The 27,411-nt window shown below is 39.0% G+C and overlaps 3 protein-coding genes across 4 annotated transcripts in view; all 3 read left to right on the top strand.

Annotated features, from left to right (window-relative positions):
- The window catches only part of CADPS2 (calcium dependent secretion activator 2), a 493,834-nt gene that overhangs the window by 126,142 nt on the left and 340,281 nt on the right, over positions 1-27,411 (top strand). The window lies entirely within an intron of this gene.
- Positions 14,396-15,310, top strand: RNF148 (ring finger protein 148). Its single transcript, XM_060108615.1, has one exon. It carries the CDS (start codon positions 14,399-14,401, stop codon positions 15,308-15,310), a length of 912 nt encoding a protein of 303 aa, XP_059964598.1. The 5' UTR covers positions 14,396-14,398.
- RNF133 (ring finger protein 133) lies at positions 18,098-19,228 on the top strand. Its single transcript, XM_060108604.1, has one exon. The coding sequence runs from the start codon at positions 18,098-18,100 to the stop codon at positions 19,226-19,228; it is 1,131 nt and encodes a 376-aa protein (XP_059964587.1).

Here is a 27,411-nt window from a genome sequence, read left to right as displayed (position 1 = left end):
GTAAACAACAGATTTTCAGTATAGACAAAACAGCCTTAAATCAGAAGATGATGCTTTCTAGGACTTTAATAGCTGCAGAGGAGAAGCCAATACCTAGCTTCAAAGAACAGGCTGGCTCTCTTGTTAGGGGCTAATGCAGCTGGTGACTTTCAGTTGAAGCTAATGTTCATTTACCATTCTGAAAATCCTGGGTCGTTAAGAATGATGCTAAATCTACTCTGCCTGTGCTCCACAAATGGAACAACAAAGCCTGGATGACAGCACATCTGTTTACAACATGGTTTACTGAATATTTCAAGCCTACTGTTGAGACCTACTGCTCAGAAAATTCCTTTCAAAATATTACTGCTCATTGACAATGTACCTGATCACCCAAGAGCTCTGAAGACGTACTACAAAATGTTTTCATGCTTGCTAACACAACATCCATTCTTCAGCCCATGGATCAAGTAGTAAGTTTGACTTTCAAGTCTCACTATTTAAGAAAAACATTTCATAAGGCTATAGCTGCCATAGATAGTGGTTCTTCTGAGAGACAGCGGGGCAAAGCCAATTAGAAATCTTCTGGAAAGGATTCACCATTCTGGATGCCATTAAGAACATTCGTGATTCATGGGAAGAGGTCAAAATATCAACATTAACTGGAATTGTTCTTTTTGTTTTTGTTTTTTTGCAGTATAGTTGACTTACAGTTATTTCAGGAGTTTGGAAGAAGTTGATTCCAACTCTCATGGATAACTCGGAAAGGTTCAAAATTTCAGAGGAGGAAGTAACTCAGGTGTGGTAGAAGTAGCAAGAAAACTAGAATTAGAAGTAGAGCCTGAAGATGTGATTGAATTGCTGCAGTCTCATGATCAAACTTTAACTGGTGAGGAGTTGCTTCTTACGGATGAGCAAAGAAAGTATTTCTTGAGATGGAATCTACTCCTGCTGAAGCAGCTGTGAAGATTTTTGAAGTGACAACAAAGAATTTAGAATATTACATAAACATTATTGAGAAAACAGTGGGAAGGTTTGAGAGGATTGACTTCAACTTTGAAAGAAGTTCTGTTGTGGGTAAAATGCTATCAAACAGCACTGCATGCACCAGAGAAATCGTTTGAGAGAGTCAATTGATGTGGCAGACTTCATTTAAGAACTGGCCACAGTGACCTCAGTTGTCAGCGACAAACACCCTGATCAGTCAGCAGCAAAAGAAAACACATTGAGGAAGACCCTCCATCAGCAAAAAGATTATAACTCGCTGAAGGCTCAACCGATGGTTAGCATTTTTTAGCAGTAAAGTATTTTTAAATGAAGGTACATACATTTTCTGACGTAATGATACTGCACACTTACTAGGCTACAGTATACCGTAACCACGACCTGTATGCATTGGGAAACCCCCCAAAAATTGTATGACTCTCTTTATTGCGGTGGTCTGGGACCAAACCCACAGTATTTCCAAGGTAGGCCTGTATTGTAATGGAGTAAGAAAAAGAACATTGTTAAACTTGTAATGGTAAAGTTATACCATCTGCATATATGGAGAGTTTATTTTCTATGTAGACAATTTTAAGGGGACCTATAGAGAAACTAGAAAAAGTAATGACTTCAGGAAGATTATCTAGTTTTTACCCAGCAGACATACAGAAATCTGTAGCACTTTTTTTAAACAAATAAAATATATGTTTTTAAAACAAAATTACAATACTTAAAATAAAGTTTATCTTGCTTTTTCACTTACCAAGAGAATTTTCTTAGGTCAGTAGATAGACTTTATAAATTTAATTTTATAGAGAGATTATTTTATTTTGAAAATACATCATAATTTACTTAACTGTTCACATATTTTCGGCTAATTAGATTATTTCCATTTTCATTATTATAAATAACATTGAAATCAATATCTATAAACAACCCTTTTTAATTCCTTAAGCTAGATCAGAGAGGTAGAATTTCTGGTTCAAAAAAAACTTTCTGAATTTTTTTTTAACATCTTTATTGGAGTATAATTACTTTACAATGGTGTGTTAGTTTCTACTGTATAACAAAGTGAATCAGCTATACGTATACATATATCCCCATATCCCCTCCCTCTTGCGTCTCCCTCCTGCCCTCCCTATCCCAGCCCTTTAAGTGGACACAAAGCACTGAGCTGATCTCCCTGTGCTATGCAGCTGCTTCCCACTAGCTATTTATTTCACATTTGGTAGTGTATATATGTCCATGCCACTCTGTCACTTCGTCCCAGCTTACCCTTCCCCCTCCCCGTGTCCTCAAGTCCATTCTCTATGTCTGCATCTTTATTCCTGTCCCAGCCCTAGGTTCTTCAGAACCATTTTTGTTTTTGTTTTTGTTTTTTGATTCCATATATATGGGTTAGCATATGGTATTTGTTTTTCTCTTTCTGACTTACTTCACTCTCTATGAGAGTCTCTAGGTCCATCCATCTCACTACAAATAACTCAGTTTTGTTTCTTTTTATGGCTGAGTAATACTCCATTGTATATATGTGCCACATCTTCTTTATCCATTCATCTGTTGATGTACACTTAGGTTGCTTCCATGTCCTGGCTATTGTAAATAGAGCTGCAGTGAACATTGTGGTACATGACTCTTTGAATTACGGTTTTCTCAGGGTATATGCCCAATAGTGGTATTGCTGGGTCGTATGATAGTTCTGTTTTTAGTTTTTTGAGGAACCTCCATACTGTTCTCCATAGTAGCTGTATCAATTTACATTCCCACCAGCAGTGCAAGAGGGTTGCCTTTTCTCCACACCCTCTCCAGCATTTATTTTGTTTGTAGATTTTTTGATGATGGCCATTCTGACTGGTGTGAGGTGATACCTCATTGTGGTTTTGATTTGCATTTCTCTAATGATTCATGATGTTGAGCATCCTTTCATGTGTTTGTTGGCAGTCTGTGTATCTTCTTTGGAGAAATGTCTATTTAGATCTTCTGCCCATTTTTGGATTGGGTTGTTTGTTCTTTTTGATATTGGAAATCTGTAGCACTTTTATTAAATAACAATAACTTACTAGAAAATGGCAGTAGGAAAAAATAATTCATTTTCAAAAACATCAACACATAAAGTACCTCTTAAATACAAATCCCACCCTAATACTGAAAGGCCCCTGGGGAGAAATGTTATGAAATATTACTGAAGAACATAAAAGAGAAATGTATCTTGTTTTTGAACGGGAATAGTCAATTTCATAAAGATAGCATTTATCCTCAATTTCGTCAGTAAGTCATTACAATTACAACCCCCTAGCAGAGTTTTGCTTTACATCACTTGATAAGATGATACTGAAATTTATATGGGAAAGCAAAGGGTCAGCAATAGCCAAGACTATATAGAAAAGGAGGAGGAGTGACAAGGGGCGATTTGCCCTACCAGCGTTCCAAGTTATTGTAATTGAGATAGACTGGTATTAGTAGAGGGGCAGGTCAGAAATAAACTCACACATGGATATAAACTTGATGTGCTTTACAGGTGGCATTATATATTTTTCGGAAAGTATCAGTAGACTGATGAATAAACGTTGCTAGGATAATTGACTACCCATATGGAATTCAAGATAATACTGGAGTCTGTCTTCACATTGTGCACAAATATATTCGAAATATATTAAATACAGAAATGGGAAAAGCAAAAATTTAGAAAAGTGACAGGTAGAAAATCAAGTTAAAAATTTAAGACATCTAGTCTAGAAACAATTCAAAAGTTGTAGAGAGGGTGGGAACAGTAAATTCCATGTCCACTTTATATACTTGTAGGTTAAGAGACTGTCGCATGTATTTTTGGGTTAACTGTATGACTTTTCCTCTTGATTTATGTAGAATATCGGTCATTTAGTTTTCCCACCTGCACAATCTTTGTTAGTGTAATCTCGATCAAATGGACATTAGGACAACAGTAATTGAGTTCTAGGTCTTGCCCAGAACCTAGTGTTATATGTGGATATTACAAACACTTTTGCTTTCTCACATGATAACCTTTTTGTCCTAAGTCTCAAATTAAACCTTGAGTCATTGGAGACATGAATGTTCTTCTTGCAGTTTGACATGGATTACTAATGTACCAATTACTTTGTGAAACAAGGCTCTTTTTCAATGTATTGAAAAATATCGTGCCAGGAGAGCTAATCAAAAGCTTTACTTTGTTTTGCTCTTGTTTTTGTGGGAGGTCTGTGGGTGTGAAGGAACAAAAAGGACCTGTTTTGTTTTGTTTTGTTTTTTTGCGGTACGCGGGCCTCTGACTGTCGTGGCCTCTCCCGTTGCGGAGCACAGGCTCTGGACGCGCAGGCTCAGTGGCCATGGCTCACGGGCCCAGCTGCTCCGCGGCATGTGAGATCCTCCTGGAACGGGGCACGAACCTGTGTCCCCTGCATCGGCAGGCGGACTCTCAACCACTGCGCCACCAGGGAAGCCCAGGACCTGTTTTCTGAAATTGGCATATACATTAAGAGGATAATATTCATAATAAGCAACTCTATTATCATGCATCCTTTATGAATCATGAAATGCTTTCTCTAATGGGCAATCACTTACTGTTTAGCTGCAGATGTTAACAGGCATTTATGCAATAGATCAGTAGTTATGTATGTTATATATGGAAAAGTGATACTAAATGTTTTATGTCAATATAGAGACTTCCTTAGAATTAAGGGATTGAGAAAGTCCCTTAAAGACCCTGACATCACTCTTATCTAGTACAATAAGTGAATAAGGCTATAAAGATGATGATAGTGGTGGTAACATATATCGGTCTGTGTATGAGCCGAACAGTGTTCTAAATGCTTTAGATACTGTACATTTTTTTGTTTAATCCTCATAAGAGTTCTAAAAGTTTGGTACTGCTAATTTCCCTATTTTACAGGTAAAGAAACCAGGGCATATAAGTTCAAGTAAGCTGCCCAAGGTTGCAGAGCTAGTGTAAATACAGAATTCAAACCCAGGCAGCTTAGCTTCAGGATTAATTAAACCTGTGAAATTTAAATAATTCCTATTCCTGTTAAAACTAATGAGACCTACTGTGAAACATGATACGAAACAAAGATTTGTTTTTAAATATAGAAATTTAACAGCTCCATGAGCTTCATGAACCTGAGTCAAGGAAGCTTTGCGATCAGATGTGCTGTTTGGCCTGCTTTATTGTAAACTGCATGAAACATACTAGTGAATGTGGTACCTTAGCTTAGGGTATCCGGACTGTGTGTGAATAAACTGCTCCATCTTAGGGCAGGATTTATCCTTTCCTACTGCTCTGCCGTTTACTTCACATTACTTATTTATCACATCAGAGTTCTTGGGTGAGATACAACCTTGACCTCATCTTTGAATCCCCAGGTACACAGAAAGATTGATTCATGAATATGGAAAATTGGTTTTTTGACCACTGCTCTAGCCTCAGCACTGAGAACTGTGCACATAGTAGGTTCTTGATAAATATTTGCATGAATGAGTGAAAGAATAATGTAGGTATTGAGTAGGTGGTTCTTGGATTGCCCTCCTGGAGCGTATGTGAAAAATAGGACATGCCAAGTTCTTTGTGTCAGAGAATCACTTTTATTATGAAAAATCAAATAAGTAATTGATTTTACATAAATCAGTATACTAAGCTCTGTAGGAAGACAAAGGAATATAACAAAATCCTGCCCTCAAAGAACTTATAATTGAGAATCAAAAAAGCCTTTATTAGAATGAAAAGTAAATTAATGTTTCAACACCTGCAGAAAAATATCACCAGGTAGTATATAATTTCCTAAGAAGGGATGTGGAAAAATGAAGAATAGTATGTTTTTCTTAAAAATGTACATAGTACTTGATTTATTTTTATTTTAAAATGTATATATATGATATATCCTGTTTTTACTCTAAACTATAAGTACAAGTTTTTTTAATGATAAAAAATTAGAGACAGTTCACAGTAGAAAGAACATGATTTGTACCTGGTTAGTCAGATGGTTTCTAGGGGTTGCGGGATTTGAGTGTGTCTTGGGCTGGGAATAGAAGGCCTCATGGGTTGTTGAGAAAGTTAGTTGTTTAACTATTATTGCTCCTATGATGATAGGGCTTTCTTTGAGGCACTGAAATGAACAAAATTATTCTGATACTTTTCTCTGGATAATGACTATTTGGCTTATGACTTGATACATATCTATATAGGTGTGTGTGTGTGTATATATATATATATATATATATATCTTGATATATAAAAGATAATTAAAGGAGCATTTAAAATTTTGTAGAGCCTAGCTGCTTATATATTAGAAATAGTTGTTAGTTTATGGCTATATATTACTCAATTTTTATATCATTTTTCAGATACAGAGATGTGGATGGAATTCTTGACTTTTAGAGAGAAAATGTGAGACCCATGGCCTCTGATCCTGTGATATTAAATAAGCCTTTTTCTGGACAACTGTTGTCAAAGTAATTCTTAGCTGAGGGATGACATGTCAAATCATTGCCTGTTCTATTTTTTTTTTTAATAGATGACTGTATAATGCAGAGGTTGCCAAGAGCTGCTGATATGTCTTAATATTTTGAAGAATAAGTGCTTGAAAAGTCACACATTTGTTGGGGACCCTGAGCAAATTTTATTGTGCTGGGGACAAGGGGAGGAAACAGGATTTACAGAAACAAGATGACACTGCTTCTTCCAAGACATTCTAAATCAAACAAAAGTATAACCAGACATATAAGCATCTAACTACACTTTATAATATATGGCAAAATTAAATGACTGTCAAATAGATACAAAAAAATAGGAGCACGTTGTTTTGACTGGGATGATTGCAAAAGGGAGATGAGGATCAGCCTTGAAGGATGAGAAAATATTAAGTGGAAAACAGGAAAGAGCCTTCATAAAATTGGAAGGGGGAAAGGGCCCCTTTACTGAGCCCCTGCCACGCTAGCTGTGTGCTTAGTGAATTACAAAGAGATGTGAAATAGGTCATCTGATACTCACTGTGTACCAGAGAGGCAGTCATTTACTTCCCCATCTTACAAATGAGAAAACTGAGGCTCACTGTGACTTACGTCACACAGCTAGCACATGGCAGAGACTGGGTTTCATGGCAGGTCTGTTGCACATAACTTTGTGCTTCAGTACAGTTTCTGCTAGTGTGATGACTCCATATTCCTGTTTTTTTCTTCTCTGCTGCTTCCAAGGAGGGATTAAATTACCTAATAAATGAGTAAGGTTTTTTGACCTGTGAATCAGAAAAACATAAGGGATCTAAGTGGGAAAATGTTAATTGCCACTGCCCTGCTATTTCTGACTGCTAAGAGCAGAGTTAACCATACTCCAGGGGACTGGTGTTAGGAAGACAAAGCTTATAAAAACCTTCAATGACCCCGATTGTGGCTTAAGAAGGTCTAGAATCTAAGGGTTTTAGGGCAACTTTGAAATGACAGGGCTCCAGAAGCAGGCTCCTCATCCTTGGTGGTTCTTAACTACAGGAGCAAAATAGTCTGTTCAGAGAACAGGGCAAGTTCTGGTAGTTATTAAAAAGATTCTGCTTTTATTTATTTTTTTTTCCTGTTTTGAGTATATTGCCTTTTCCCCACCCTTTTGAACAAAAATCCCGTCTAAATGATTGAGTTAATATTAAGATGTATTTTGTCCTAGGCTCAAAGAAAGATAACAATACCACCAGTTACCGTCCTTAATCTTTAATCTTGTGTTTGCTGAAGAATGTTCAGCTACTTTCTCTATCCTCGTAGTGCACAGGCTGTGGTGTGAGGTTTTCCCCCATTACTTTCCAAACTACTAGTAATGTTTTTCTACTCTGTTGATTGCCATTCTGTCTTCTAACTTGGCAGATTGAATGAGAAGAAAAAGTTGTTTTCAATTTAGTGTTAAAGTTTTGTAGACCTTGACTTGAATTCAGAATGTGGAAGAGAGTGTAATTTATGTAGTTTGATTTATACCCATTAAAGTTTAAGAGAATTTGGTCATATTCCAAGTGCTCATTTATCTTATTAGCATTCAGGTACAGCTATAAGAAATTCAGCTTTATGAGTATTAAATCTGTGGAAGAATTAAAGGTTAAACTTATTATGTATATTTAACTGTTGCTCTAACTAAAATGATCACCCTTACAAAGATAAAATTAAGTAGATGCATTATTGCATGAGTAATATTACAGGTTAGAATTTGGAGGATAAGACGCTATCAATTTAATTAAGCTTCATTGAGAACTTACGATGTGCTGGAAACTGGGTATTGAAAGAATGAGAATAAGATTTAGTCCCAGAGCTGGAGATTAATAGAGTAGATCATTTTGTAGAGGGAACTATATCAGCTGCTGTATAAAAACTCACTGTATATAAGGGCAGTATTCTTTTATAAACTACTTTTTTAAAAGGTCAGTATCTGTCATTGCTCAGGAGTCTAGATAGGCTAAGCAACTGAGGTCTCAGCTGTACTGAGTCTTGAATGTGTGGTCACCTCGGGATTATGGAGACATCTCTGCTCATCTTGGGTGCTCGCAAATGTTTGCCCATCTGTAAGTTGACTTAGGGTAGCCTCATCTGGGGCACCTGTGTCCTTCTCTGTCAGGCTGGCCTTATTTGTTGGAGGACAGTGGGGTCCCAAGAGTGAGGGGAGGAGTGCAAGGCCTCCTGAGGCTTAGGCTCAGAACTCGCACATCATCACGTCCATGTCAGTCTGTTCACCAGCTTGAGTTATCAGGCCATCCGAAATCAAGGGGTATAGAGGTAAATCCCACCTCCTGATGGAAGGACCTGCTAAGTCACATTGCAGAGGGCATCACTGGGAGGGAAGTAATTGGGCCATTTTGTGATTAGTGTTCCTACCGTTGGGACAGAGTTTTGTAAAAGGAACAAAGCCTGTCTAAGGTCTTATATAGTGACTGCTGCAATAGGAGCACAGGAAACTATAAGCCCTTTGAATTGAAGAAGCATACATTTCAGGACTGATAACAGTAGAAAATGAGGCTGGATTGAAGGAAAGAGGACCAGGTTGGAGAGGCTTATATTTGCATTTTTAGAAGCTTGGGTGTTACCCTTTGGATAGAGGGAGCCATCTAAGGTTTTAGGCAAACAGGAATGCCATTGTAAATTTCATTTTTTTCTGTAGGTTGCTCTGGCAACAATGAATTCAAGGTGAGCAAAACATTGATGGAAGATTAGATGCTGTTGCAAAACTCTAGATTGTGGAAAGATTATGAAGGCCAAACTAAAGCAGTGGAAAGCATTCAAGTGTGGTTAACCTGATCATATTAGTCATTCATTCAGACAGACTTCTTTGAGCCAGGTGCTGTGTTAGGTGTTTGAGAACCATCAGTGAGATTCCCCTTCTTTAATGTTGCAAAGGCTTCTTGGAGCTTTGGACTTCTGGAACTCTTACACAAGTTACCCTTTCATCATGCATCCCACTGTTAGAGGCGTGCAGATAAATAGAGAAGAATAGTAATCCTGGCTTACATAGCGAAGAAATCGTGGCTAGTGATACGGTGATTTAAAATGTCTGTCTTGGCTATTTTTTCTTTCTAGTATACTTAGTTACCAGAGATTTTAGTGATATTGAAAGTTATTTTATTGGTTAATATAAAGAATAATGAATAGGAGCCTGAGTAAATTTTGTGACTTTTACACATCTGTACCTGCCTCTAGTATAGTATGTGGTTGTGAAAGTAATTCAAAGATTCATATATTAGTTTTTTAATTTCCTGTATTTCATTTTAGCATATTCAGAACACTTTTCCTGGGTTCAGAAATATTAAGTGGAAAAAGTGTATTTGTATGTGGAGAATTATTTTTTTATCGCATATGTCTGGGAGAATATGTGGGAGTAGAGACTAATTTACGGGAGAAATTTAGAAGAAATTTTTATAAGGATTTACAGATTTGCAATAGAAAATAATAACGTTTTAAAGTAAGTTTTGCCTTTAAAAATCTTTAGAAATAAAGATATCTCTTTCAGAGAGTACTTATCATTAGCATTACTTGCTATTTTGTTGTTCTCAGTAAACTACTTAGAATCAGTATTCTCTTCCTGTCAAAGCCCATTATGATGCGTTTAATTACTCACAGAAACCCTATACAGTTGTTTTCTTAAGAATAAATGCAAATCCAGTGTGTTTTGTGGATTCTTAGAGATCTCTAATAATATCATAGCTCTGGATATGGTGACTTGTGAGGTAATTTACTGAAGTCTCTTCAGTATTCCCTGCATTTAGAGATAGATACATTACAAAGCATTGCCCAGATAGTTTTGGGCTATTTTTCTTCTCAAAGTAGAGATTTCTGGACGTTTGAGCATTCTTAACAGAGGTTGATGAGTAGCGGAGGGATAGAGATCAGCTGATTCCCACCCCCACCCCCGCCAAGTTAATGAAATTGATAACCTTCTTGAATTTTAATTAGAACCTAGAAGTTAAGATATATATATGCATGTACCTAATTGGTGTATAACTCCTTCTACCTAGATGATGACCCCTGAGAGCAGGGCCGTGCTGTGTCCCTGGTAACATAGGCTCCGGCTCATATCAGTACCTTCTGTATAGTGAATATTATGTGTTTGTTGTGGTTAATGGTTATTTAAGTATCATTCCTTTGGGTAAACCTCAGGAACTTTGTTTACCTACTCACCTTCCAGTTCATACCTTTTCCCTTTGGGGGCAGGGCACTGATTACCTTCATGTTCCCTCCTGCCATGTGCTCAGTCAGGGAAGGGGTTTTCCATAGCAGGATAAATCGTGGTTAACCTTAGCTGATCATGATAATTCTACTCTGATTTCCAGGGGTTCCATTAAGCATGGGTCTCTAAAGCACTGCTAGCCAGAGAGACATTGAAGGAAGTCTAGTAGGTTTCTGGAAAAGAAAATTGCCTTGCTCTTATATAGAGAGACGGAAGAAGAAAAGGCTCTTTGTGCTTCTGAATGTGGTCTGCCTGGAACAGCAGTAGCCACCTTGGGGGATAATGAAATGGGAGAAAAATCAAGAGAAAAATATAATATAAGAAATATAATATAAAAAATATAAATATAAATATTTTAAAAATCGAGAGAAAAATATAAGAAATATAATATAAAATATATTATTATTAAAAATATATATAATATAAAAAATATATAAGAGAAAAATCAACACACTGTCCTTAAAGAGGCAGAGTGGCAAGGTGGAACAGGCAGGCATTTTTGAATGTGATCAGCCAACCTTAGTATATTTCAGTCTGCTTTGGTTGAACCTGGCAGGTAGGCTAATGAAGACCTCTTTAATACTTGGCTGTTATAAAGATAGAAAGTCTATATATTGAATAAATGGTCTAAAAGTCACAGATTAGAGTAACATCAGTTATCCATTTTCCACTCCTTCTCCCACCCCCACTGCCCACTTCCCTGCTTTCCTGTTCAGACATCCTGGCCCCAGCATAGAAGACTCTTGGATCCGGTCCTGATCAAATGGATGCAATTTTTAATCAGGCTTCATGGACTAATAGGCACTTGTGCAGGTGTCCACTGTTTCTATTTCAAAGAAAACAGGAAGCAGAGACTGGTTGAGGAATCCTCCTTGATGGATGTTTTGCCAATTATAAACTTTGTGATAAGAGCTCAGGCCTCATTTCTCAGGGACAAGTGAGTTTTGGGACGATTCCTCCCTCCCAAGGCTATTATCAACATTTTGGGTCAGAAAATTACTTATCGCACAGGGCTGTTTCGTGCATTATAGAATATTTATCAGTGTCCCTTACCTCTACCCACTAGATGCCAGTAGTACTCCCCCATTGTGACAATCAAAAATGTCTCCAGAAATAGCCAAATATTTCTTGGGAGGTAAAAGTATCCCCCACTTGAGAACCACTACGTTAGAGATAAAGGATTGTTTTTTGTAGGTGCGTTTGTCCTAAGACTCAGGCGAAAGAGAGGGGGGAAGTTCTAACTGCCATCGCCTTAACCACTTCCTCATATGGTGAGAAAATACAATGAATTACTAAGTTTTTCAAACTGGTCTTTTCAACCATATGAAGAACCTTTCGATTTGAGATGTTTTGAGCTAACATATAGTTACCGCTTAAACTCCTTCAACCTTGAAAATCAGCAAACTAAAAAAGCAAAGTTAGGATTTAAAAACTAATGTAATTCTATCTTCAAATGTTAAATAATCGTATATTTAACAAACAGCCTCTGATATGATGATAATAACTGTCTTCGTGGTAAGGCTTCACTTTGCTAATAAATAAGCCAGGATTTCACACTCTGTTTGAACTTGGGAAAAGTCTACATGTAAAGACATTTCAGATGTGAACTGAAATGTTGCCTGCATAAAATTCTGTGCATGGGGCAAGTTGATTGGTTCCAATTTTATTTTTAACAGCAAATGTTAACTAAAATATTACAGACCAGGGAGTACAGTAATTCCTTTTGTGAAAATGACAGAATTCTTAACATGCCTCTGATTTAAATGTTGCTGTCTTTTTCACACACAAGCAAATGGAGGCTGTCTTTTTTTTCTGACATGCATAGCATGTGTCCTGTATACAGTAAATAATGTTTGAATGAGTGTTGCCAATTTATTGACTCCTTGAGTGAAGTCAGGAGAAGATTTAAAATAAACGCAAACAAGCATTAAAGCAACTTTAAAGCAGTAAAGATTCTACAGTTTGCATCAACTAAGTAACGGAGTGACTTGTGATAGCTGTGGTCATCCTTTGCTCTGCCCACTACTACCCTTCCGGTTACCACGTATGTTAATTCAACCTTTAAAGTAACTTGATTTGTCTGTCTCTGCATCCTTACTGCTATTTCAAGAGTCCCAGCCACTGTCTTCTTTTGCCTAAAAGAAGACACTCATCAATTTATTCTCCTCTTCCTCCAATCCATTTTCCACTTCAGGAAGCCAAAGTGCACTTTTAAAAACGTGAACGTTTTGAAACACTGAAGTCACCTCCCCAGGTTGAAACCCTTCAGTGTGTTTCTCTGGTCCTTGGGACATAAGCCACAATCCTTGGTCTATGGTTCATGATCCTGAACCTCTGACTGCTGTTGGCCTTGCCTTCCCTCATCACCTTAACTTTTGCCTCTCTTGCTTTGCCGAACTCATGTTCCTTCAGATCCTTTAACTTGCCATGTTCCTTGCTATCTTAGGGTCTTGAAATTGCCGATTCCTCTGCCCGGAATCTTCTCAGCTCATACTTTGCTGGGATAATTCTGATGTATCTTTTCAGACTGACTATCACTTTCTTAGAGAACAATGCCCTGGGCCTCTGGCCTCGAATCAAAGTTTGGGTCCCCTTTACATTTGTTCTTTCTTTTTTTTTTTTCTTTTTGCGGTATGTGGGCCTCTCACTGTTGTGGCCTCTCCCGTTGCGGAGCACAGGCTCCGGATGCGCAGGCCCAGCGGCCATGGCTCACGGGCCCAGCCGCTCCGCGGCATATGGGATCCTCCCAGACCGGGGCACGAACCCGTATCCCCTGCATCGGCAGGCGGACTCTTAACCACTGCGCCACCAGGGAGGCCCTGTTCTTTCTTTTAATACTCTGTTTTCCTTTCAGAGCTCTTATCACAACTTGCAGTTACACATTTGTGTTTTTGTTTAAAATCTGCCCTCACCAGATCATCTCCACAAAGTAGGTGTATGTGTCTTCTCCAACATATGACCCATACTTAGTACTTGCCCAGCACATAGTATAGGTTCTTGGTAGTGATTTTAGTGAATAAAGTTGAATTCACCTTGCAAGATGGTGATATATCAGACTAACAGTATAAGTTTATATTACATTACCCTCTTTAGGCCTGGGATAAGCATTTAATGTTGCAAGAGAGAGGGAATGATTTGTTCCTGCTTCCCATAGAATGGCATATTGGGGAGCACAGAACCATATCTGAGAACTGGTGACTGGACAGGGACATAACACTCATACATGAATGATTTCTCTTTTGCCTTATAGATAGGAAAACAATGAGCAAAAAGTGTTTAGGCAGCTTTTCAGCCTATCCAGAAGTAGAAAAGAAACTCAAACTATTTAAAAAAAAATTTATTTTTTTTGCTTTAGAGTTTATTCAGATTAGTACATATCATGAGTCATTGCTGCCTAGCTTTTTGGCCAATAGGATTTCAGTATGCAGTGCACTAATATAAACTCTTGGATTGGCTTAACTACCTCTGATGTCACAATTTCCCCATTAGGAAGTCACAATTTTCTTGAAATAACATTGTACTAATAACAAATCTTGTTATTCTGTTTCATTATGAGAAAGATAATCTACCAAAAATAAAAATGCTGGAAGGAGCAAGATATCTTTGATCCACGCAGGCCTTTTCCATTTACGTGCTTTAATTATCTACTGCCAGCACTTGAAGATAGCTTCTTTACTTTCTTTTACAACGGATGTTTTTTTTTTTCTTCATGTTTGTCCGTTAATAGCAAATGGAAGAATGAGCCTACTTAGAATTACTCCTTCAATTCATAGTTCTGTTTCATCTCGACTGTTGAGGCTTAGCATCTTTCTACTACTTAGCCTTCCTGACTCAAAAGGAAAAGCCACTGGGGCAGCCCACCTGAATATAACAGTTCAGGTGGGAAATCGGATTATATCAGAATCAGGAGAGAATGGAGTGTTCGGGTATCATTCTCCTCTGGAAACGGTGTCTGGTGTGGTGGTAATTCCTGAAGGATGGACTCAGCACGCTTGTAATCCTATGACCAATTTCAGCAGGCCTGAGCGAGCAGACTCTTGGCTGGCCCTCATTGAACGAGGAGGCTGTTCTTTCACACACAAAATCAACATGGCAGCAGAGAAGGGAGCAAATGGGGTGATCATCTATAACTCTCCAGGTACGGGCAACACAGCATTTCCCATGTCTCACCAGGGAACGGAAAATATAGTCGCAGTGATGATAGGCAACCTGAAAGGCATGGAACTTTTGCATTTGATTCAGAAAGGAGTCTATGTGACGATCATCATTGAAGTGGGGAGAATGCACGTGCCCTGGCTGAGCCATTATGTCATATCTCTGTTTACCTGTCTGGCTGCCACAGTGGCCTACCTGTTCCTGTACTGTACCTGGAGACCTCGAGTGCCCAATTCTTCCACCAGGAGGCAAAGACAGATAAAGGCAGATGTGAAGAAAGCTATTGGACAGCTTCAACTGCAAGTGCTCAAAGAAGGGGATAAGGAACTAGATCCAGATGAAGACAGTTGTGTTGTTTGCTTTGACATATACAAGCCTCAAGATGTAGTACGTATTTTAACTTGCAAACATTTTTTCCATAAGGCATGCATCGACCCCTGGCTTTTAGCCCATAGGACATGCCCCATCTGCAAGTGTGACATTCTGAAAACTTAAGAAACCCAGAGAATCTCCTGAAGATGTAACTGAGTCTTACCAAAGGTTACAATTAAGATGAATTCTCTTTTAGCACATTATGTAGAGAGAAAATTCAACTGCAGCTTGTCTACGCAAGTACTAAAGAGGGTGACATTTGTGTGCTTTAAAAATAAAACTCCATATCGTGTGCATCTATTTGAACGTGTTGTTTTTCTAGTGTTTTGTTATACATTTTTGCCTTTATCTAAATAAGGACATTAGTATACATTAAAAGCAAATTAGTCTTGATTTTCAAATTACAATGATTGTGACATTGATGCCACAGAGAATTAGTCATAATATTTTAAAGTTTCTTTATACTAATTTTTATACTTTGCTTCCATATGTTTACTTTTTGATATCTAATAATACTTCTGTTCAGTAAACTTCATTATAGGTTTAGATCTTGATTTAATTTTCCGTGGTTAATTTTATTAATACCCAGAAAATCTGGTTGCCAAAGCTATTGACTGGGTAGGTAATGTGTTCCAAATAATTATTTTAGATGGTAACACTTCTGGCTATGTAACTAAAAATATTTTAAATTACTATAGGCCTAATTTAGGGCAGCATTATAAAAAAAAAATCACCTTGTTTGCCAGAGCCCTTTAAATCCTAGCATAGTGAATCGGCTATGGTTGCAAATTTTCCTTCTAGAATTGACTCTAGTAAATGCTCCTCTTAAGATGGTGGTATGTGTCTATTTGGGACATTTTGATAATATAGACCTAGAGCATAACTGCAATTTTGTTCATTTGCCTTTCCAAATTGTATCTCTTGCCTTATTTTGCCTCTTCCTTTTTTCTGGTAGATACACACCTGTATAACAATGAGAGGCCTGAAGATGTGGGTTTTGTTGTTTTGATGAAAATCTCTCTGGATAATATGCTAAAGCATTGATGTCCAACTCAAATGGCAATTTGTGAGTCAGCACACTGTGTGCCTCACTGTCTTTTTTAAAGAGTGGGTGTGTGGACATCAGATTAATGGCCTTTGGGAAAGAAAATCGACCACTGTGAGCCGAAGGTGTCACATCAACGTTCTTTTCTTTTAATGCCACTTTTTGTTGGGCCTTTAGGGACCATTTCTCCTTCCTCTTTTCTACTTTGAGCTGGCATGTTGTTGACTGATATTTCATAAGAATACACTAGCTCCCGTAGTCCTGGTGAGACCCAACCTAAAGTCTCTCTTAGTACCCTATGCATAGAGGTCAGAGACATTTATGTCCAAGGTCAAAATCCTTGGCTTTGGTTTCCTAGTTGGTGAATAAGAACCGCTGAGAGATACCCCTGAGAAAGTGAATGGCAGTGCCAGTGACTGCCCGTATTTGTTAGTTCACATGTCATTCTTTGGCTTTGAAGTCATATTGTGCCATTGGCCGAAGTGTAGCAAGCATATAGGCAGAACTGACAGTGTAGGCGGGGTCTTCCACCAACGATGTTTGTTGATTTGGGCAAACATTTTGTTAAAAGCATCTATGACCTTTAACAATCACTGCTGTCAGTGGTTAAATTTAAGTGAGGACCTTGGAGTTTTTCTTTTTAAAATCTATAGCTATATTTTTGTTCAAAGTAAATTGTGCTAAACTAATATTGCTATATTTAATCTTTCCCCCTACACCCGTCCTCCTCTTCCCTCAAACTACTGTGAGATTACTAACAGATGTCAAGGTCTGCAGAGAAATGAGATCAGTCTTTCCTGTCTTTACTGCTGTCATCCCTATGGATAATCAACGTAAGAGTGAGGGTAGTGAGGCTGAAGCAGTTTAACGGGATGCCCTACGTTTAAAAGTTAACTCAAAACCAAACCTGTCCAACAAATTTCTGAGCAAGCTTTATTAAATAAATTCAGTTCAAAAATTTACATGATAGATAAATTTGCACTGTGACCAAATGTGAGTTAAAAACAGTGTTACTTACCACTTTTATCCCATATCTGGTCATAGTGCTAATTTTTCATTATCATTCATGTTTTTTTTGTTGTTGTTGTTGTTTTTTTGCGATACGCGGGCCTCTCACTGTTGTGGCCTCTCCCGTTGCGGAGCACAGGCTCCGGACGCGCAGGCTCAGCGGCCATGGCTCACGGGCCCAGCCGCTCCGCAGCATGTGGGATCTTCCCGGACCGGGCACGAACCCATGTCCCCTGCATCGCCAGGCGGACTCTCAACCACTGCGCCACCGGGGAAGCCCCATTCATGGTTTTAAAACTTGCCATTTTGATACAGATATTTACTTCATTGATTGTGAAGGAGAGTGTTAATCGTATGGCCTTTCTTGCATATACTTTCAGGTTTTAAAATGCGTTGCATTATATAATTTTTAATATTCTTTACTTTAACGTGATACCAGGTAACATTACATGTAGTAGCTCAAGGATTGAATCCATCCTGTAACAACACTGAAATTACCCATAGCAACATTTGAAACAGCCAAGCCAATAAATGTGCAGCATGCTCTAAGCTCTTACCTAATTGGCCGTGTTGTCTTTTATGTCATAATCATGCCACCCAACAGTAAGCAGTATGTAGAGTTACAGTAGTGAGACTGGGATTTTTTTTTTTCAATCTAAAGTTTTTCTCTTTCTCTCAAAAAAACATCTGAAACTCATAAGACATCTTTAAGAATTTCTTACAAAAACATGCTGGAAGACAGTGGAACTTGTTTTCATCCAGAAGGTTTTTTTCATTTTAATATTTTATGTTGATTGTCAGCAGATGTAGAAGCCACATCTTTTTGTTGGGTTAGTCCTTCAGTCACTAAGAGAGAGATGCGTCTACTCAAGACTGGCACTCGGAGAAACAACACTGCCTCTTCCTGGCTCATGAAATTCAGTTTCCTTTGGCTGCTTAGCCAGCACTGTTGCAGAGCCAGCGCTGTTTGGACCGCTTACATGAACATATCATTTCACGTTGGGAATCACGTGTTGTCAGAGTTGGGGGAGACTGGAGTGTTTGGAAGAAGCTCTGCTCTGAAGAGAGTGGCGGGAGTTATCGTGCCTCCAGAGGGAAAAAGGCAAAATGCATGTAACCCCAGTACCGGTTTCAGCACATCGAAGAACTCGGAGACATGGCTCGCACTTGTTGAACGGGGAGGCTGTACCTTCACGCAGAAGATCAAGGTGGCCGTGGAGAAGGGAGCCAGCGGAGTGATCATCTATAACTTGCAAGGAACTGGCAATCAGGTTTTTCCCATGTCTCATCAGACGTTTGAAGACATCGTTGTGGTGATGATTGGTAACTTGAAAGGCATGGAGATTTTGCGTTTAATTCAGAAGGGAGTTCACGTTACAGTCATGATTGAGGTGGGAAGAAAACACATCATCTGGATGAATCACTATTTTGTCGCTTTTGTGATCGTCACAACCGCTACACTAGTGTATTTCATCTTTTATCATATTCGAAGACTTTGGGTAGCAAGGATTCAGAACAGGAGATGGCAGCGGTTAACAACTGATCTCAGGAAAGCATGTGGCCAGCTTCAACTTCGGGTACTTAAAGAGGGGGACAAGGAAGTAAGTCCAAATGGAGATAGCTGTGTAGTTTGCTTTGAACTCTGTAAGCCTAATGATACAGTTCGTATTCTGACCTGTAAACATTTTTTCCACAAGAACTGCATTGACCCCTGGATTCTAGCCCATGGGACATGCCCCATGTGCAAATGTGACATTCTTAAAGCTTTGGAGATTCAGGTGGATGTTGAAGATGGAACAGAATCTTTGCAAGTTCTAATGTTGAATGAATTGCCTGGTATCCTATCACCTCGTGAAGAGGGCACAAATAATGAACTGCCTCCTGCAGGAAGGTCAAATAAAGTGACCCACGTGGAGGAGGAATACCCTACTTCTCAGAACGATGGCCCGTCTAATTCAGTAGCAGCAGACGTTCATCCTCCACCTTGACAGCATGACCTTTGAGGAAGTGGATTAAACCTGTCTGTGAAATCAGGTCCTAAGTACTAACAAGCAGTTTGTCTGAAGTGTGGTTTTTGTGTCTTTTTTTTTTTTTGTTACTTCGGTAGTTTTCTACATTCTTTGTCCAGTCTCAGAGACAGAAAAAAAGTACTAGCAGGATTTTTCCCCCCATTTTTCACCTTTGCTAAATGTAACTTTTTGTCAGTGTGTGTTACTCCTGTGAGTATAAATGTTTATTTCTGTATGCACATGAATGTTAAACCAAGGATGAACTTTGCTTTTTATTTTTTTGGCCACAACGTGCAGCTTATGGGATCTTAGTTCCCCGACCAGGGATCGAACCCAGGCCCCCGCAGTGAAAGGTGCCAGGTCTTAACCTCTGGACCGTCAGGGAATTCCCAACCAAGGACAAACTTTATTCCCTAAATTTATATATATATATATATATATATGGCTTTATTTTGGTAAGAAAATTGTTAACATATTTACACATTCCTTATATTACAGAAACTATCAATGAAGTTTGAAAAATATAAATTACCTTTTATATACCAGGAAGAACAAAATTTAGCTTTTGATATTTATAGTACAGTATACTAATTTTGAAGTCATTGTGCTGTTTTCTTCATTCTTGGCATGAAAATTTTGCTGTATAGAATTTTAGTATTTTGACAAATAGTTCTGTTCAGCCATGAGTACATCTTATGTGATCTGCATATATATAATGATAGAAATTTTAAAGGTAAAATGCTAGCACTCCTTAAGTGAATAGGAGATATTTCAGTGCCCAGTATTGCTTATCATAATTGTTACATGTTCATAATGTATAGAAAGACTTAAATGGAGAATTCCTATATTTAGTAATAGTGTATTTATTTCCCATGTGTCCCACCCTACTCCCTAGTAGTTACATAATACAGTTTAACTATGTCATTATTTTGTAGATAAGTACCACAATGTAGAAGTTATTATGACATATTGGGCTTGTTTGTTTTGTTCACTGTATTCCCAGGATGCAGCACAGTGCCGGACCCTCAAATATTTGAGTAAATGAATAATTATTATCTTTTAAATAATGTAAGTATTATGTGTTAATCTGAAAAACTGGACAGTTTTATCCCAGTCATACAAAATAATGGGAACATAATCCTGAAAATTTTCATCCCAAATCGCTTTGGAAAATATAGAAAATTACAAGTTTTAGCCCAGAACTCACTATTACAATTTAGCATGTGTAATTTTAACAAAGGTCTTTGAACTCTCCAGGGCTGACACAGGGATTTGATTCCTTGTGCAACCCTAGAGAGAGCTTTATTAATAGGAATTTCGTGAGTTGCTCAGTGCTAACAATACTGGAATCCAGAGACTGGCAGGAGGGCAGTAGTTGATTCTAACTGCAATGCCGAAGAAGACTATTTAAAGGAGGAAGGACATTCCTCGAAGGCCAGGGAGAACTGAGACACAGCACAAACTAGGCAGATGGCCAGATGGGGGTGATGCCTTGCTTGGTACATACAGGCTTTTTTTTATATATATACCCAACCATGGAGAGGTGTTTTGATGAAATTACTCCCAAGAGCTGCTCTTTGAAGGACTTGCATAGCACCAAGGCTGCTGAAGGATTTCGCAGGAACACTGTTTCACATATCTTTCTGAGTTTATCTTCAGAGTAGAGTCCTTTCCTGAAGGTCCACAGCTCACACTGAAGAGACAGGACACTGAGGACCCCATGGGAGCCACATCTGGTAGGATTCCTAAGCCAGAATAAGCTGTCATTCTCAGACTGGCCACTGTTGGCATCTCTGCCACGAGGGGCTGGCAGCTTATAGGGGTGGCTAGACTGACTTTCTCTGGTTACCTGTTGGAATCATTGGAGCAATGGAAATGAATGCATCTGGTAATGCTGGCAGTCCCCAGGCCCAGGGTTCTCAGGTTATTACAGTTCTGTGTACTTTCAGCAGATTCATGTGGGGTACGTGTTCCGTGATAGACCCAACACTTGAGGAATTTGTTATTTGCTCTTCACACCGACACCAACATTGTTCTTTCCATCCTTCCTCTGCACTCTCGTTGCTTTCTCCTTTCTTTTCTTTCCCTCCTTTTCTTCCACTTTGTTCATCATTGTCAATCTTAGACCTGACTTACCCTCATGTGTAAGAAATTCGCATGTAATGTCTCTTGTTAATGTGAACATCAAACATTTAACACAGTGTGCTTGTGGTCTTGAGAGAATTTTCAACAGATGTTCTTTAAAGGATAGTTAGAATCTGTGTGTGAAATGGGGAAGGAAAGGTCACATCAGTGAACTTGGCAACTGTCATTGCTGAGTGCCTACGTAGCAGGCAGTGGACTAAATTCTTTCCATAGCTGTTTCTTATGTCAGAACAAAACAGCAGTTTTAATCCTTGTCTTTAGAATGCTGTAAACAGATCAGTAAACCACTTTCACTCTGGGTTTAATAACTAGAACCTGGAAATAGCACTGCTATGTCAAATGTTAGGTATTATTCATTGTAATAGATTTTTACCTATTTTGTGGGCTACACCATTTTCTCTTGTACCTAGTGATGCAGATGTATTTTGCCATAATGGCCTGGGGCTATAATATGAATTATTTTGCCCCCAACACCAGTGTCATAATGGATTTCCCTTGCATTTCCCCTTTGTATATATTTTTGCATTTCTCTGGTAATTGATTCCCCCTGCTCACCTCGCTAGGTAGGGGGGTTTGATACTCCTTATAAAAAGTAAACTTTTTTCCTTATAACTGGGATAAATTGGATTTATTATCTACTGAAGTGAAAATGATTCTAAAGCACTTGACCACTGATTGGGCGATGCCATAGGTGAATTTACCTATATAGTTCCTCATATTATATGACACTACACTGATTGTATTCCTGTCTCTTGCTATAGAACTGTTGTAATGCAGTTGTCCTGTAGAGATGTTGATCGGCCATAATATTTACAATAATGTATTTCAAAGGATTTAGTGAGCCAGGATCTGGCACTTCTGATGGTATTTAAGCTTAGGATATACAGTTAAAGTGTTTTCTCCTTCTGCAAAACTCACTGGTTTTTGAAGCAGCATGCAGGAATCAAGTGGGAGAAAGGATCAGAATTTGAAGACGCATTGAAGTACAGAGGAAGCCTTCACACGTTGAAACTGCGAAGGAGTCCATTTAATGGCAACGCCATGTTCCTGCTCCATCATTTACTGGGAGCACTGGGGTTTGTTTGTTTGTTTGTTTTTAGAATTTATTTGGTTTTGTACTTCATTTTAAAAAATGTTTAGTGCTTAGTAATAAAAATAAGGATTATGGGTTATTACAATTAATGATACAGAAATATCTTAAGATACATACCTGGTTTTCTAAACTATAAGAACTTTTTTGGCAGGGGGGATGGGTAATGTACTTTAAGTTGGAGAGATGAGCTGATCCCAGGGCACAGGTGTTAGAGTTATTCCATCACAATCTCTCCAAAAAAGTCCCTTTTTAAAAATAATTACACCACAGTTTATAACACCTCTCTCTGCAACTATGCTGACATCTTTGTCAGACCTCCAAGATATGTGTTCTTTGACTTCAGCTGCCGATAGGAATTTTCCTCATCACTGTTGATAAGCAGGGTAACCCTGGTTTGGAAACTTTCCTACATGTAACATTCGTTGCTGCCACAGAAGTTCTATCGTCTTTGAAAACCTCTCAACTTCCAGCGCCTTTTTCAGAATTCCTTCTCTGAATTCACTTGACCTCATTTCCACCACTTGCTCTTTGTTCTCATCCCAAGCCTAGTTTCCCTTAACCATCCTTTCCAAGCCCATCTCATCTCCTCCAACTTCAGCCTACAACCAGTTGTAAGCCATGTTAGTCCTACTCTGTCTACAAAGTGCTACGGAATTCCTTGACTTCAAGACTTTTTGCCTGCAGTACCATTTGCCTACCCTGAGTCATCTCTCCTGATTTCCACTGATTCTATTTAAGAATCCTTTATTAATCTCAACTCTTTTTTATATTCCCCATAGAGCAGTACTTCTCAGCATTGGCTGCATGTCAGAATCACCTGAAGGGCTTTGAAAATGCTCAATGCCCTTGCTGCACCCAAGACCTCTGGGGTGGGGCCCAGGTACCCGGTACCCAGATGTTTCCAATATGCAGGCAAGATTGAGAACCACTGCCATAGGGCTCTTCCAAAGAGTCTTTACATTAGTCAAGTTCTAGTTTTATCCTCTGATTCCTTCAGATTTACTTGTTTTCACTTTCCTGAAAAATATAGGTAAAAATCTAAATATCAAGCTATAAAGGGTTACATTTCATGGAGAGGAATTGTTAAAGGCTTCTGGGAGTATGAAGGAGTGGATTTCAACTGGAAAGGCAGGGAACACTTAAATAAGAAAATAACATTTGAAATGGAGCTACTGGATTGGGACAGAGGGCATGCTCATGGAGGGAACAGTGAATAACAGTGTTTTTTAAAGACCTTTTGAGTGTCATGTAGAATTTTGGTCTAGGAAAATGAAGACCGGGAATTTTGTGGGTAGTTGCAATAATCCAGGAGTTGATACGATGAAAATATGAACGAAAACAGTGACAGGTGAATTGGGTGAGATGAATAGAAGGTGGGTCATGTTCAGGATAATGTTCTTTGATCTCATTTTCTGATAGGAATTTTCTACTTCATTTCTTACTGACCACAGTCACAGTGGTTTGAAAACTTGCCTATACCTGTAGCTTTCATCTTCAGTTTAGCAACACACAGTGGATACAGAAGAGAAGGGTATGGGTCAGAAGGAGTTGAGAAAGAGTCAAGGATGACTCCTTGGTTTCTGACCTGGGCCAGTAGGAGGTGATGATGTCATTCACTGAGGTAGAAAATACAGTTAGATGAAGCAAGTTTAGGGTGGAGGGGGAGTTCAAATTTTTAGTATGCCGAATTTGAGGAACCCAAAGAATTTATAGGTGCTGTTCATTACACAGCTGAAAGTATAGGCCTGTGCTAATTAAATGAGATACTTGGAACAGTATAGCAAAAGGTGGTACTTAGTTGTAATTTATTAACAAGACAATTCACATTAATTGTAATTTACTATTTTGTGAAATTTAATGTTACTATTTTGGACCCGTATCTCCAATTACAAAGTTGTATGACTTTCTCTCAAATGTGTAGCAGCCTGAGTGAAGCTGATGATTGTGAAGGTGGCAGTGAGGTGGCTATGAAAAATAACAGCTGCAATATAACTGTTATATGCACTTAACAGCTACAGTATACCTGTTATATGCACTTAACAGTAGAAAGCCACTTAGTCCTAACAGCAACTCTTAGGTAGATGTTATTAGTACCCCCATTCTTTAGATGAGGAAACTGAGACCCAGCCAGGCTAAGTAACTTGCTCGAAGTTAAACAGCCAGTATGCGGCAAAGCCTGTAGTTGAACTTGGTCTGGTTCCACAGCTCCTGGTCTTAACCACTACACTACAGGTAGCTTGGAAAGCTACTTTTTAAGTAAGGGAGAAAGTGTTTAGGTAAGTCTCGTGTTGAGGACTTCAGGGATGGGACCTTGGAAGAAAAATCCCAGCTAGAGGTGTTGAAAGTGCTAGCAGCAGGATGGTTAAAGCAGTAACTCCTGAGATGTCAAAATAAATAATTAGGAAAGAGGAGTGTGGGCAGGGGAGGGTGTGGGGAGGGTGTGTCTGAGTGAATGAAGAAGGACAGTCAAGCTCTAGGGAAGGATACTTCCATTTAGGAGGTACTGATTCTGGAATTGGTAGTTCTCTTGTGTAAAAACTTCAGTCAGAGGGGTTTTATAGAGCCTTCCTTTCCTCTGAAGTTGGAAAGGGGCAAAAAGTAATTTTTATAATTCTCTTAATAATAGCAGTTTGTTTTAAAAGTTCAGGCCTAGGAAGCACAGTTGCCTTTTGAAAAGAACACCAAGCCTTTACATCGGATGGCCTGCACATTCATATCCTTGCCCCAGGGCAGAGCATCTCGCAACAGTGGTCCTCAGACCGGCAGCATCAGCATCACCTGGACTTGTTGGAACTGCACATTCTTAGACCCCACTGCAGACCTGTGGAGTCAGGGACTCTGGAGGACCCAAAAGTCTGTTTTACTAAGTCTTCTAGCTGATTCTGATGGACCTTCCAGTTTAAGAACCTCTTCTGTCACAGAGGGTCAGTTCATTTTCACAGAAGGCTGCATCATACGGTTGTAATTAGAAATAGCGTAAATGAAAATAATTATAAATTTTAAAGCATGACACAAATAATAGTTGCTGTTAAGTTTTCTAGAGACACATTTAGGCATATTTTAGGTATCCAGCTGCTCTCATTTATGCATGGCTTGTGCATTAATGCTTACTCCTTTTCTCTCCCGGTTCTGGTTTCTCTGCCACCATCACATTGCCAAGGGAGTTGTGAGGAAATGAAGAGATTTTAGATGGTTTATGAATTTCAAAGCAGAAGGATAGAAAAAAACCTGAGAAGCAGGGCTTCCCTGGTGGCGCAGTGGTTGAGAGTCCACCTGCCGATGCAGGAGACACAGGTTCGTGCCCCGGTCCGGGAGGATCCCACATGCCGCGAAGCGGCTGGACCGGTGCGCCATGGCCACTGAGCCTGCGCGTCCCGAGCCTGTGCTCCCCAACGGGAGAGGCCACAACAGTGAGAGGCCCGCGTACCGCAAAAAAAAAAAGAATCATGTAAATTCCTCAGTCTGGATCCATAAAACCAGCTTCACAAACACTGGAGGGAGACTCAGTTTAGTATCTTTAACATTGTAGCTGAAAGTAAGTACAAGAGGAGTGCCGTTGAGCATCTAAGCAGGCCATCTTAAGGTGTGCGGCCTTTCCTACTGCATTAGTAGCAGCGTTGCTTCTGTAACTAGAATTGCTGTCCTTTTCTTCACATTAATGGTGAGATTTTACTTATGTGGCAAATTCATTGATGAATCATTTCATGCATTCATTCATTAAATATTGATTTGCCCTGGAAATACAGGGGTGAATAAACCCAATGCCCTCATGGAGCTTACTTTCTCCTTTCTAGTGGAAAGAAATTATAAAAAAATAAATTTAATTTATTGAGTAGTTATAAGTGCTGTGTAGAAAAACAAAACAGCATGGGAACTTGTCAGAGGCAGAGTTGCAGTTTTAAATAGAGAAGGTTTTGTCAAGAAGATGAACAACTGGACAAAGGCCTGAAAGGAGCGAGGGCCCAGTGCTAGAACACAGAAAAACTGGGGCATGTGCCAGGAGAGCCCTCACGTTGGTGAGGGCGCCCTGTCATCTGAGGAGTGTTTAACCTGGAAGGTTGAAGACAGTGTTAGCTGACTTGAACACCTGAAGAATGGCCTGGGGAGAATTTAGATTGTCTCTTCTCTTACAGGGGTTACAAGTAGGTAAGAGAGTGACAGCTACAGGGAGAGTGTTGCCCCCTGGAAACAAAGGACTTTCAGGTAGCGGGTCCTGCCCATAGGCAGGCCATTGCCTCCGAGAGCCCGAGAGTTTCTCTTCCCTAGAGAAGTTTGGTGGTTTGGATGTCGTTTTGATGGTGGTGGCGGCGGCGGCGGTGGTGAGGGAATTCAAGCTCTGGAAGGGTGACTGGATTTATACCTTTGAAGTCTTGCAAGATCCTGAAAATCACATGTGGAGATTAAAACCATTGTTATTCCACCCATAGTTGCCATCTGGTGGAAAAACAAATAACTACAAGGTATCGTTCAACAGATATTTAGTGGGTCATTATATGCCAGGGAAATGTAGTTCAAAAGGTTTGGGGTTCATTTTTCTTTGACTTAACAGAATGTTTGCTTTTAAGATTGATTTACTTTCCAGAAATTCTTTTTTTCATTTTGGAACTTTTTCTGCTTGTAGGCTCTTGGCTTATCAGGAGCAAATCACTCGCAATCCTCAAGATTCATGTTTTATAAACCTTCCATCTGAAAGGACAGTAGCTCATTTTCTGGTATGCTGATAGTGTTGGGGAAAATATAATTTGGTTTTTAGAAATATCTTCTCCCAATTTCTGTGTCAACATTAGGACATCATCCATCTTCTCAAAAAAAAAAAAAGTTTGAGATGATGTATCTTCAGCAAAGGACCTGCATTATTTTCAATCCATTGTGGATTATTTTGTAAAAACACAAGATCATGCATTTCACTAATTCTGAAATGTAT

The sequence above is a fragment of the Mesoplodon densirostris genome, chromosome 9, assembly GCF_025265405.1.
Source record: "Mesoplodon densirostris isolate mMesDen1 chromosome 9, mMesDen1 primary haplotype, whole genome shotgun sequence".
Lineage (NCBI taxonomy): Eukaryota > Metazoa > Chordata > Mammalia > Artiodactyla > Ziphiidae > Mesoplodon > Mesoplodon densirostris.
This window is presented reverse-complemented; position numbering and strand designations above follow the sequence as displayed.

What these genes read in the sequence shown, in the direction of transcription:
- RNF148 (XM_060108615.1), top strand. Translation starts at nt 14,399, where the DNA reads ATGAGCCTACTTAGAATTACTCCTTCAATTCATAGTTCTGTTTCATCT.
- RNF133 (XM_060108604.1), top strand. Translation starts at nt 18,098, where the DNA reads ATGCGTCTACTCAAGACTGGCACTCGGAGAAACAACACTGCCTCTTCC.